Raw genomic sequence first — 14,487 nt, 5'->3', positions numbered from 1 at the left:
TCCTGTTAGAAGAGATCAGCACTCAAGTCAAAAAAGGTACTATAAAATATCCGTTCGAGGAGACAGATAAATGAGCCTCATAGATTACTCCATATTTCTCAAGGTAAGGGATTGGAAGTAGGATAGCTTAAACGGCTTAATTTCTATACCAAAAAGGTGTTAAATAGTAAAATTCACATGTTTTGTAAGATTAGTTTAGATTACTCATATTTCTCAAGGTAAGGGATTGGAAGTAGGATAGTTTAAACATTATACATTACGGTTTAATTTCTATAAGCTTAGTTTTTTCAGTCATAATGTCTTCGACCATAATTTTTTCTTACTTGGTATGTGATGTTTAAGAGTGACGAGCGAAAAATGAAGCTCGAAAGACTGGCTTCAATCAACCTGGCGCGGTCTCACGCCAGTTCTCTGATCATCTCAGGCATGGGCTTTTTCACAGACGCTTACAACTTGTTCTGCATACCACCCATTTCCCAATTACTGGGAAGAATTTATTACGACGGCGTGCTGCCGATTCACGTGAAGGCCCTCGTCAATGGAATCGCTCTATGCGGAGCATTCGTAGGCCACCTTTTCTTCGGCTGGTTGGGAGACAAGATCGGCCGGAAAAAGCTCTACGCAATAAATATGGTCGTCATGATCTCCAGTTCCATCGGCTCCGGTTTCTCCATCGGAAGATCACCGGAATCTGTCATAACAAGTTTGTGTTTTTTCAGGTTCTGGTTAGGGTTTGGCATCGGCGGGGACTTTCCAGTGTCGGCGACAATCATGGCGGAGTTTTCAAGCGCCCAAACCAGGGGAGCTTTCATGGCGGCGGTGTTCGCCTTGCAAGGCGCCGGAATTCTCTGCGGCAGTCTCGTTGCAATGATTGTCTCCACCTCTTTTCAGGCGGTTTTCCATGACCTAACATTTGGGCAAACTGACATCGTGTGGAGGATAATACTCATGCTCGGCGCAATCCCGGCGGCGTTAACATACTACTGGCGAATGATGGTGCCCGAAATCACCCGGCTTAGGGTTCCTGTAACGATGAACACGGCGAAATCCACGGCGGATATGTCGGAAGCGCTTGGCTCGGGAACCGAGGATGACGGTGACAACACGAGTGATTCGAGAATGGAGAAGGGCGAGCCCTCTTACGGACTGATTTCGATGGATTTCCTTAGAAACCATGGCCGCCATTTGGTGGGCACAATGTCCTGCTGGTTCTTCTTAGACGTTCCATTTTACTGCTGCAATTTGTACCAGAACGACGTGTATAAAGCCGTCGGATGGTTGAGGAAATCGGAGGATTATAAGAACCCGTTGGACGAGGTTTTCCACATTGCAAGAGAGCAAGCTGTGGTTGCCATTTGTGCAACTCTGCCGGGATGCGTGTTGACTGTTTTCATCATTGATCGCTTTGGGAGGTTCCCTATTCAGCTTGTCGGTTTCTTGTTCATGTCAGTTTTGTGCCTCGCCATGGCCCTCACATGTGATACTTTCTTCAGTAAGAGAATGGAAAGGACTGGTTTCCTTGCTATTTATTCGCTCACTTTTTTCCTCACAATGTTTGGGCCCAACACCACAACTTTCATTGTTCCCGCTGAGTTGTTTCCTGCTCGGTTTAGGTCTACTTGCAATGGTATTTCTGGCGCCGCTGGGAAAGCGGCTGCTATTGTTGGGGTGTTTGGATTGCTTTATGCGGCGCAACCCAAGAATAAGAACTCGCCTTACCATGAAAGGGGTTATCCCACTGGAGAGGGCCTAAAGTTAGTCTTTTTTATTCTTGCGGTGGCGAGCTTTATGGGCTTCTTGTGCACGTTTCTTATACCAGAAACCAACGGATGGTTGTTGGAAGAACCTGAGGGAGACTCTGTCACGGCGAGTTTTAACACAACGGTCTATACGGAGCTTAATGTAGATGCCATTAACAAACCAAAGGAGTCTCCCCCAATCTCTCCTACGTCCAAATATAGCCCTCAAGCTTGAGGTTTCACATTCTTCCTCAAAAACCTCGGCAGCGAATTGTTTTCTCGCAATGCCTTGGAAAACGGAAGGAGTTTACACAATCCACCTCTTGTAAATTTGGACTTCGATTTGCAAGTTTTTAAAGTAAAGTTGGCACGATGGAATTGATTTATCTAAATACCATATTTCTTAATAGTATAAATAAAACATGTATGAATGTTGATGTGAATGATATAAACAATGGGTGCGTTTGTGTCTATTTTATGCACTAGTGATACAATTATGAATAAATGATATCACATGTATCTTTCTTATTTTAAATGATATCACATGTATCCTTCTTATCTGAAATAAGATCAAAAGGGATGGTGGGTTCCTTGTTTATGTTTCCTAAATTCATTCAATCTAGTAGATGAGTTAGATAATAAATCTTTATAAAATATTGCCATAACCTTGATGGCATCATTGTTGATCAGCTAATTATAATGGGAGATATTTTTTGATTTGTTAAGAGTATGAATGTCATGGAAACTCTAGATGAAATATCCAAATAAGAGAGAAGATAGTTTCTTGTTAGAGTTGAATGAGATAGCGATTTCTAAGAAGATCACGATAATGAGAACATACAAAATGACTAGATGTAGTGTGTGAAATGAAGTGAAACTATATTTAAAGAACATGTATTTCATTACTAGGAGATACAATCAATGAATATGAGAAGCAAGAACGTAAATTACAAGTACTTGTGTTGGAATGCATAAATGTTAAGCTATATGATATCAATTAAAAGATCTTCATAAAAATTGTAGTATACATGGTAGTAGTATAAATGTTTAATTTAAAAATTGCTAATGTGTTCTATTAAAGAAAATCAATCAAGTACTTTGCTAAAGAAATAATGCAAGTTATCTAATAAATATAGGATTATAATAATTTTGCAAGCAAGAGGTTGTGATGACTAAGGGCACTTATTGAAGAAAGTTCATAGAGATTGGTACATAACAGCCAAACATTGATGACATTAATAGAAAGTAAAGAAACTAGAAAGGCATACTATGTAACACATATATGACACCTAATTAAGGACATATTTATTATAGTAATACAATGATGTGGTTTTTATGTCATGGCTAGGTGCCTTTAAGTTTAAGTTGTAGATACATATTATATGCAAGGGTCATGACAATGCCAAAGTGTTCAAACTATAAAAAGTGTAATGAGAAACTTAAATTCATAAAGGTCATCATCAATGCTAAAGTGGTTGCAAGAAAGTTTCATAAAATATGAGGGGGGCATTGCAATCATAAGATCATAAGAAAACAAAAGATTAATTTAATGTTCATCTACTTATTCATAAGAGACAAACATCATCAAGTGTAAAAGGTAGTCCAACTTTAAAAGATGAGGAGATTCTGAAAAGAAGCATTTACGAAAAACTAAAAGGAATAAATTTTTTGACAAAACTAATTTAAAGTTAAATAAAAGTTCCTTGTAGTATAACATTGTTAATGTTAAGAGCCATTCAAATCAAGGAAAAAAATAAAGGAGTGTGTGTTACAAATAAATCTAAATTTTATGATGATATCACATCTAAATGCCTCTAAGTTATCCTCAAATACATACATGGTAGTGCGGAAGAGGTCTTTTTGAGATGGCTACCTTTTGGGTTGGCAAAATGTACATGTAAAATTTGAATGAAGTTGTTAAAGTATTGATAACCATATATTATACATTTAACTATCTTTGTTATTTGAAAAAGCTTCTCAATTTTCAAGGATGGATACAAAGTGATTGTATTAGCTAAAGAAGGATGGGCTTAATTAATTATAATTAGTGGTGGGATTACAATAAGAGTTGGTATTATTTCCTTTTATGGTGGCCTACTAAATGGATTAATTACTCCTTGTTGATTGTGTTTTTTTCTTGTGCAAAAGAACTTATGATCTTGGCTTTATTTCCATTTCCTTTTATCTTTTGAGGACTAGTTCTTTTAGTAAACAATGAAGAACAATTTTCTCTATTAGTCTCTAGGTTTTTTTAGTTGTCAAAGTTGGAGTTATGTCACAATTCTTTATGGAATTGGTTGTAGATTTAGGGGAAAGTGCTGAAATAAGTGAGAATCATTACAATATTGAGTTGAATGAGATCAAGAAGTGCATTAAAAACAATCAAGCACTTTGGACCTATTTGTGTGAAGGGAGCCTAGTTCTGTTAATGAATTTAATTGAGGGGTATGATAAAAATATCTTCATTCAATTTGTTAACTCTTGGATTGATTGACATGTTACTATTAATGGGATATCGTTTGAGATTAATGAATATGTCATTGTTATAGCTAGTGGGATCTCCCTTAAAGGCAAGAAATATCACAATGAGACTAGGGTTTTAGACAAAGTGACTTTGAATAAATTATTTTGCCTTGATGAAAAGTCAGATTGAATGGAAGGTGGGTTTGAAAGAGAAGCTCTTATGCCACCATGAGGTGAGGTATGTTATGCTATTATATTATACATTACACTGGAAGATCATTTTCAAATTTTATACTACTACCATTTGCCCATTTTAAATCACAGTAAGAATAAGGACCTTATCTCTTTCCCCTACCTTCTGATGTATTCTATAGAGGACACTATTTTAAAAGTTGGGAAGAAAAGAAAGATGGGAAGAATTATACAATGTTTCATTAGGCCTTCATGTTCCTCTCACCCAACCTATCATCATCCATCTGTACTCCTTAGATTTCTACTTAGCCTAGCTCAGTTGTTGATACCAAACATCTTAATCCTACCCCCTCCTACACCCTCCAAGAAAATAAAATGTAGAAGGATGTTAGTATTATTGACTTTGATGCTGAGGTTGAAGTGGATAGGACAAGATCCTTGAGGCCTAGAAAGAATTTGAAGCAGGGTAACCCTAAGGAGAAGTAGGAGTGCACCATTGGCTTGACAAACTCTACAAGCAATGAAAAAAGTAAAAACTCACCCAGAGGTACTTCTCAAATTCTAGCCATGTGACTAAACACTACATCCACTATCTAGAAACAATATATCCTAGAAATTTCAAGGGAAATACTAAAGTCTATGATCTCAAACCTAGACATAAACTTCATCACTTTAGAAAACTTTTCACTCAAGGTCATACATTCTGTGGTGACTACCCTCTAGTTTCATTACTAGGAAAATGATAAAGGCATGATTGAAGGAGATGGCAAAAGCTCATCATGTCTCTATAGGCTCCTCCCCAATGATTGGCTATGGACATTGGTGTCTAAACCTCCCTTCCCAAGAGATATGGGATGATTAGAGTCTGCCCTGTCTAGAAGTTTAAAAAAAAATTATTATGAGACTTTAATGGTGATTATTGCTAGTAATAGTATGTTAAGAAAGTTTTGAAATTTACTCTTAATGGATTCTATCTGTTACTACTATTTATTGCCATTTAGTAGATTATTTATATGGTTTTCTTTCTTTTAATGCTAGTTATTTTTGTGTTAAAGAAGAGTATTGGTTGAGGATCCCCAATGTTGGTTTTCCTTGTTCTGTGGTCAATTGTATGTGGTCTTGCCCCTTGTTCTTCTTCTAGTCTCATCATCCTATTCTAACTTCTTTTAATATAAAAAACATTAAAGGTTATGAATAAAATTATTGAAGTATCATCAAACATAAATAGGTAGTCAACACCATACTTTTCCATCTCTTGTTTCTTCCAACATTCACATGAAAGTGACCAGTTTTCTTACATAATGAAAGATAAATCTATTTAACCTTGGAAGTGGTTATAGATACTAACTTCTCTTTTTCCTATATTATTAAAACTATGATTGGATTAATTAGTTCCTAAACTTCTTGACTTGTACTAATGTTTCCTTCATTGCTTCTACTCGTTCTTATTTGTCTATGGTTCAATCTTCCTCTTCCTCTACCAAAAACTTATTCTCATAAAAAACCAATATCTAATGAGTAATAATTATTTCAATTCAATTTTTATCGTGAGATAAGAATTATTCAATTACCTTTGTAATAGAATTTTTTTTAAACCCTCACACTCTTTAATGCTGACTACAATGACATCAAATTTTCTAGGCAAACTAAGGACAACTTTTTCAACAACCTTTTGATAACTCAAATTTATTAATGACATTCATTACTTGATTAGTATAATGCTCAACTAGATCTATATCTTACATGGATAGATTCTAGAAATCATAGTTAAGCATTTTTTATTTAGCAGTCTCAACTTTGATGTCCCTTGATATTATCTCTCAAATAGTTTCCATTGTATTTTAGAATTTGTAGCTATAGAAACCTTACAAAAAATTGAAAATAATGTGTTTGCATTTTTTTTCTTTTCTCTTTTACTTTTCACTTTTGTATTGTTAACTAAAAGAGAGGCAAAAAATTTATTGAATACCAAAGAGAATAGAACAATAGAAGAAACAAAGAGCACTAAAGAGCTTTATCCTGGTCCACAAGTTGAGCCAACTTCTAAGAGAAATCAGGGGAAAGCATTCACTTTTCTAGTGTAATAATACAACATCATCTTGTAATTTTGGAATCTCTTTTCCAAAATGATCTTATGCATATTTCACAATAAAATATTACTCTCATTTTCATAATCAAAATAATTTTTGTTAGAGAAAATTAGAATTCAGAATTGAGCTATGCTAAATCTCAATTCTATTACTTATTTATTATTTATTATTTATTGTATTACTTTAGTGCTTTTGTTTTTCTCTTTTTCATTACTATTATTTTTCTAAATTACAACAAGAACTCTGAGATTTACAATATCACTTTAGTTTTGAAAGTAAAGTACAAGGCTTGTGAGAGCAAGACAAGCATAGCTTACAGTTTTTTTAACCTTTGACACAAACATCACAAAATAACAAACCACAATGCAATGCTTTTCCCTTATTCATGTACATGTGCTCTTTTTCGACTAATTCTACTTACAGGTTTGAGATAAGTTACATACTGCAGCGAAATGGAAGTTGTGTATGACGTGGTTTACGCTTTACAATCACTTGACCATTTATCACAAACACTGAACTGACAGCTTTTACCAATGAATCGATAATAAACTTTCGAGTTCCATTGCAGTAAGCGGTCTTTTGCTCCAACCAGCTTCAGTTTTGATGTGAAACCTCTGCTTATTTCGTGGCCAGTCTCTAAATCTGCAATCATTGTCAGATTTGCTCAACTGCTGCCGCATTTCCATACGAGTGCTCTCTTTAATCAATACCTTCAGTAATCAACATCTAGCTCAGGTTCTGATACCAAACCGAAGGCAGAGAAGACAAAAAAATAATGATCATTTTACTGCTTGCTAAATAGATTACAAATGCCTATATTTACAGAGTTCTTAAAATTATACGGTCAACAGCAGAGTCACAAAATGTAAGAGTGGAAAATGGACGGAGATCGGTGGATGTCATGTCAAGATGGGCGGTGAGAAGCTTTCGTTATAAATGTTTGTTTTGGCTGTCAACTGCTATTTGGTGGCATAAGTTAAAGCTCAGCAACATTTAGTCGCTTCAGTAAAGTTAAAAATTAGAGAATGCTCTGATACCAAGTTGAAAACCAGGCACAGAGGACAATCTCAGATACATGTGAAATCCAAAAATGGGCTCTGCAACTCAAACTTCTGCACACTACGTGCTGCGATATTCTTTGTGACATCAAATTGGTTGGCACTCAGTCCACAACAGATCGCATGCCTCACACTAAATCCAAAAGAGTTCCCGATATCTGATTATAGAAAACTCCATCATAACTCTCCTGCAACCTTATCTCCACTTCACTTTGCACTCTTTTGAAATCTTCTTTTCTCACAAGAATTGTTGTTAAAAATAATGTTTATTATAGTAGCTGGGCATTTAATGCACAGTCCAGAACTTTCTACTTGCTTCTTGGAGCCTCTCTCTTTGTGCAAAATGTGAATTTAAAATTATGTAGAAATCTCTAGAGTGCTTCCTTTCTTGAAGCTTCTCAAGAACCCTCTAGAAATATGTATGAGCTCTATAAATAGAGCATTCCTCTCAGCTGTAATAACATGAAGAAACTTTATAGCTCTTTGATATATTTGAGTCTTGTCTTTTGCTGCTCTGTTTTTTAATCTCTGTTTTTTATTCTTTGTGCTGCTGTTTTAATTCATCAATTGTATACATGCACTCTCTGGCACTCCCAGTGCACGTAGGTGCTCCCTAGACTACTAATGATTAATGACAGCCAACACTTCAATGATCTTCTGATATGACAGCCATCACTCCAAATCAACACTTGTTGCTCTCAGGGATTTTTAACACTTTTCTGATCTTTATTCAAATCAGCAGGAAAACCGTTCTGCACATTATCTTGATACATATTTAGCTAGGTTTGAGGATTATCAACCATCAGCTCTTATATCATAAAAATAATAGAATATTTACATATAATCAAATTTCCAAATACTGGAGGGCTGATATCCAGCCACCCTTAAACATCACACATTAAAGGAAGAATTAAACTTGAGAAAAAAGAGTCAACTTTGACTGTTTAACACTTTTAATATAAGAATTAAGCTTAGTATGTGATGTTTAAGCCGTACCCTGATGTTCCAGGCTAAGACATTCTATTTATAATGAAGTGAGTGATAAATATTACATCCGCTGTAGATTGTGAGATAGATGAATACTTAATGATTGTAATTGGTGTAGTCGGCTGTGAACGGCTATAGACGACAACACAAAATTTTCATTGTATTTCTAGATTCCTTTTTGGTCTGTACCGACCATTGCTACTGCTGCTGTAATTAGTTTATGTTAAAAAAATAATACATTACATTTATGTATTGTAGATACAGTCTACAAGCTATCAATCTTGAACTCTTAAGAATAATGAATGGTTTCTATTGCTTTTGAAACTATCCAAAGAGTCAAACGGACCTTACAGTTCTAGGATTGGGAGAAGAGTCAGTCGTCTGTGCGCTCGTTTCGATGCTATAACCTTCCAAGCTGTCAATCTCTGCTCCCCCAATTGCTCCCTCATTTTCTTCCAACGATCTTCCCATCGTCTCCGGGATCAGGAACGTGCAAAAAAACCCCAAAAAGCTTCCAAATGACAAACAAAAAAGAGTTCCCTGAATGCGTTTCCCTATTATAGTCCCTGCATACCAGAGCCCAAAAGTTCCAATCAAGCCGCCTACTTTACCAGCCGCAGAAGAGAGCCCATGACAAGTCGACCGAAGCCGAGCAGGGAACAACTCAGCCGGCACAATAAACGTCGTACTGGTCGGTCCAAACGTAGAGAAGAAAGACGTCAAGGAATAGACGGCTAGAAACCCATATCTATGCGGTTTGCGGATCCAATAACTATAAAGCGGAACAGCCATGGCAATTATCAAAACCGCCATGAGCAAAAACCCAAACAACTGGACTTTGAACCTCCCAAAACGATCTATAAGCAAAATATTGGCCACGCATCCGGGCAGAATCGAGCACAGAGTAATCAACGCCTGCGCTTTTGCAATGTCAAAAACTTCATCCACCGGATTGTTGTCATATTCCTTGGACCTCTTCAACCATCCGACTGCTCTGTACAGATCTTTCTGGAACAGATTGTTGGAGTAGAACGTAATGTCTAGAAAAAACCAGCACAGCATTGTTCCAAGCAAGTGCTTCCCGTGGAATTTCACGAAAGATTTGGAGAACAGTCCATAAGATAGCCGCCTGCTCTGGATCTTCGTAACATCTGCTTCTGTTTCACTCATAATGTTAATGCCCAAAACTTTCGACATATCCGCCGCCGCTTTGTCAACGTTCCTAGAAACGAGCGCCGTGAAGCGAGCGGTCTCGGGAACTTTCATTCGCCAGTAGAATGTTACACCCGCCGGAATAGCCCCCAACATTAAGATAATCCTCCACAACAAATCACAGTTTTCAGTAGACGGATTAGGGTAAAGTCGATTAAAACACGCAGAGACGCCCATGGCAATTCCACTTGCCGCCAACATTCCCACGCTGTACATGGCAAACACACAAGACATGAAAGCTCCTCTGCTTTTCCTGTTCGCATACTCGGCAATAATTGTTGCGGAGACTGGATAGTCCCCACCTATTCCCACGCCAAGCCAAAACCTAAAAAAACACAATGACCCTATTACTAATTTCGGTGAGCTGCCCAGTGAAAAGCCAGAGCCAAAAGAACAACCCATGATTAGGACCAGAGTCATTCCGTAGACCTTCTTGCGACCCACCGTGTCGCCCAACCGGCCGAAGAAAATATTGCCTACGAAAATCCCAGAGATAGCAATGGCGTTGATTGTGATGGTCAGTGCCTCTGGCATTTCACCATCGTAATATAGCTCTTCCAGAAGATTTGCAATAGGAGGGATGCAAAAGACATTGTAGGCATCCGTGAGAAAACCCATGCCTGCTACAATTACTGCACGGCAATGATAGAGTTGTGTCCTTGCTGTGTCCAGATGAGATAGCACCTTGAGCTCCATTGTTCCCAAGCAAAGAAATGAAAAATTGTAAACAAAGAAGATGAGCGCAATGCTACGATGTTTATCGTGGGTTGGCAAATCTTGTCTATAAACAAAGAAGATGAGCCCAATGATACGATATTGTTTATTGTGATTGGACAAATCTTGTTCTAACAAGAAATTCTTATATTAACCAAATATCCGAATAATTACATTGTAGATTCTTATATTAACCAAATATCTGAATAATTACATTACATGAACTACACAACCATTATAAAGAGCTCTTAAAATACACAGACCCCCTTGCCAAGATGGGACGTTGGGGGCATCCTATTAAAAAGAGGTCAATGTTTTTGTAAACGTCAAAAGATTTGACTCAGTTTACTAATTCTAGCTGAATATGATTCGAGAGCTCAAATTTATCAGTGATACGAATCTCATGTTTCTTATGGCATGACATGAGAACTTTCGCAAATGAAGCCATATAATTGAATCTAATTAAGAATCACGACGGAAACAGGTAATATAGCACTCCTTGTGGCAACAGCTAGTAGTTTACGAATCGAAGTTAGTTAGTCGATTTTGTTGGCTCCCAATGGCAATTATTGTTTTATGTTTCTGTCGCATTCACAAATCTAATCAAAATAATCTTCTGGAGATTTTCACGAACTCTTGAGTATGACAATATTAAGGATAATCCAAGATTTTATCCTCGGTCACAGCGTTTAAGCAGATATGAATGACAATATTGACCTAGTGGAATCCGATTAATGTTAATCGTCACTTCCCCCAACAAAAACTTATTTACATAAAATAGGGGAATAAGTCAGTTGTCAAACTAAGCGTAGGAAATCTCCAGAACAAAATAAAAAACTAAAATAAGGATATGTCCTCATTTCTTATGGTGAGTCATTCACCTTGACCAATAAATCAAGGGCCCATTGACAACTATTGGTTTATTCAATGAATATTGAAAGAAGAAAATTTATTTTTAAAAGATTAAATTAATTTTGATTATTTAATACTTTTAATTTAAGAATAAAACTTTGGTGTATGATCTTTAAGCTTTCCCCTATTAAACAAAATATAATATCTTTATTATTTATTTATTTAGAATTTTAATCATATAAATTTTATCTCTTTTAAATTTTTTTTTCCTCTATGTTGTATTAAAAGCTAAGTATAATTTAAAAACATTTAAATAATATAAAAGATACAAGAATTAAAAACATTAGGAAGAAACAAGTGAAACAAAAAAGGAAGTATTTGGTGAACTATGCAAATTCTATGAATTGGACTAGTTGGACAATCATATGGATAGGATAGGCTTCAAAAAGAAATGCAACAAATTAAAGAGGGAAAAACTATATTTTCATTATTTACATTTTAGTACTATTGTAGCCATGATCTGATTTATGAAATGGACTAAAACAACAATATCTAGTGTGATTCAAATAGCTACAATATCAATGTTCAATGTTTGGAAAAATGCTTGAAAAAACTTTAAAGAGTTGTATGTAAACCAAAAGTCATTTATTATTTGAAAATGTAAGAATACATACAATGGAAGAACATCAAAAGTCACCTCAACCATGAATTCAAAATGTTCATGTGGCTAAAATAATATAACAATATTCATCTAAAACTATTAAAAAACTAAGTATTTATTTACCCCAACTTCTCAGGGTCATAATTTTTGACGTAGAGTTCAAAATTCAAAACCATTTACACCTTTGGAAAGAAGAACTAAAAATATAGTTTCAATCACTAATATAAGGAACCTTTGGCTACACAATTTTAAGGACTGATGAAAATTTCAACTTCAAATTTTGAGTAGAAGACTTCTGAAAAAGCCATTTACTAAGACTTAGAGAAAACTTTTAAAATTATAACTTTTTACATTTTAAAAAAAAATTAATTAATTTTGAAGTCCTTAGATATTCTAGATCAAGCCATATTGCATATTTCTTTTCTTCTTTGAAGGAAGAAGACTCTACTATGGATCCACATTTATATAAAATATGGAGAGTGTAAGCTCTTGAGACAACTTTTTAAGGGTTTCATAGACTGTGTTGGAGGTGATGTAGATTCAAATGGAGAGGATGAGGATGTTGATGATTTGCGCTTATAGGTTCTCCTCCTCCAGTTTGTGAGTGTTGAGTCATGACTTTTGTTGCGTTATCCACTAGTTTCCTCCTATTATTTCTTCCCCACTTCAGTATTCATGGGAATTCTAGCCAATAGCCTTTGCAGCTCTCCATCTTGGGCCTTTTGTGTGGTTTTTTTTGGCTCTTCATCACTTCTAGGTTCTCCTAGTTTCCATTTCATCATTTTTTTATCATTTCTATCCAATTTTTTGGGTTGTATAATATGGACTTTTCCCCATGGCTTTTGTGGTCTTTTCATTATATTTGGTGCCTTCTTTTCCTTCTTCTAACATTGACATTTTTCTTCTTCTTTGTGATTCTTTTTTGTATGACTCCTATTGAGTAGGAGTTAGGCCATATTGAGGTGAACTCTCTTATGTCAGTTATGGTAGTGGTTGGTTTAGTTTTGTGCCTAATTGCTCTTGTGAGTTATCCTATGGAGGTGATTGACCTTGTTTGAGAAGGGATTTCTTAGTAAATAATGCTTTATGTTCTAGATTATAGTAGTTGTAGTATGAGTTTGTTCAAGAGTTTCTATTCTTCTTTCATCTTCTTCTTCCTTATCCTTCCCTCCTCGAGAACAAGGGTTTATCTCTCATTATTGGTTTGGGGGTTCCTACCTAAACCTTTTCATTTAAAAAACTTAAACTATGTGATTTGTGGGACCTTGGTTCCCAATGATTATAGGTTTGTTCTAAATCATTCTAAATTCATGACTCATTTTTTTACTTGATATCACTTATTTTTGGAGTTTTGGCCATCTATCCCATTATATTTAATTAGAAAATTAATATAGTATTTTATTTTGTACATGACATTTACTTTTACCACCACATGAATTAAATCTCTCTATGATGGCACTATCAAATGCTAACATCTAATTGGTGTGGTATTTCCTGATATAATCATGGTGCCATCCTTTAAAATCTTGACAAGTTTTAAAACCTATCTGTAAACTATGGATGTACTGATCATGTGGTACATTTGAAGATTACTTTAAATTAAATAAGTAAAACTGTTTCAAAATAAGTAAATTAAAATACGCCAAAAATTTCTTGCATCAAAGATGATTTGTGTAGTTCTAATAATTAATAATAATAATTTGGGTGTGTAATTTTTGATTGTTACCTCTATGTTTTCATGTTATATTCTAATTTTGGTTTCTCTTAATTGTCCATAAAATTTATTTTGAGACAAATCTATTTGTAATTAGATATAATTATTTTATTCATTATTAGAATGGATTAATTTTTAAATAGAAAGGAGAAAAAATATTAAGTGTCAATGTGAATCATCTATTCAAAAAAATTAGTGAAAGTTCATATTTTAAGAATTGATACATTCCAATCCTAATGCATATGCAATACATTTAAGAGAACACTTATCTTAGCTTAATAAAATACAAGAAATATCATTTTTTTATATAAAAGTAGAATACATTTAATATAACGTAACTAGCTTCTCAAAAATTATTGTTCCTTATACTAATTGATTGTGTTCATATATAGCGATTAAAGAGAGAAAAAAAAAAAAATACTAGATATTTAAACAATTCTACCTTTTGTATAAATAAATATTAATGTATGTATCAATGTGCTCATAACATGCTCTGGGAGACTACTTAAATCTGTATAAGGCTTTCTTCAATCTACACACGTGGGTCTCGTTGTTGTGTGCTACAAAGCCTTCTGGTTGCTCTATGTATACCTCCTCCTTTATTTCATCATTAAGGAATATTGTCTTGACATCCATTTGATGGATTTTCCATCCCATTTGTGCTACAAATGATATCACAACTTTTATAGAAGTATATCTAGCCATTGGAGCAAATGTCTCCACGTAGTCTATTCCCTCCTTTTGAGAGAACCCCTTGGCCACAAACCTTTCCTTGTATTTCTTGATGCTACCATCTGCACCATGC

The 14,487-nt window shown here is 35.1% G+C and overlaps 2 protein-coding genes across 2 annotated transcripts; one reads left to right on the top strand and one right to left on the bottom strand.

Moving 5' to 3' along the window:
• Positions 1-357: 357 nt before the first annotated feature.
• Positions 358-2,131, top strand: LOC149563531 (putative inorganic phosphate transporter 1-3). Its single transcript, XM_089824023.1, has one exon. The coding sequence runs from the start codon at positions 358-360 to the stop codon at positions 1,972-1,974; it is 1,617 nt and encodes a 538-aa protein (XP_089680149.1). The 3' UTR covers positions 1,975-2,131.
• A 6,734-nt stretch (positions 2,132-8,865) lies between these two features.
• On the bottom strand, positions 8,866-10,437 carry LOC149563530 (low affinity inorganic phosphate transporter 3-like). The gene has a single exon (XM_089828214.1). The coding sequence runs from the start codon at positions 10,435-10,437 to the stop codon at positions 8,866-8,868; it is 1,572 nt and encodes a 523-aa protein (XP_089684340.1).
• Positions 10,438-14,487: the final 4,050 nt, after the last annotated feature.

The sequence above is a fragment of the Cupressus sempervirens genome, chromosome 4 (genome assembly GCF_028749045.1).
Source record: "Cupressus sempervirens isolate cs-2001-9-10 chromosome 4, ASM2874904v1, whole genome shotgun sequence".
NCBI lineage: Eukaryota > Viridiplantae > Streptophyta > Pinopsida > Cupressales > Cupressaceae > Cupressus > Cupressus sempervirens.
This window is presented reverse-complemented; position numbering and strand designations above follow the sequence as displayed.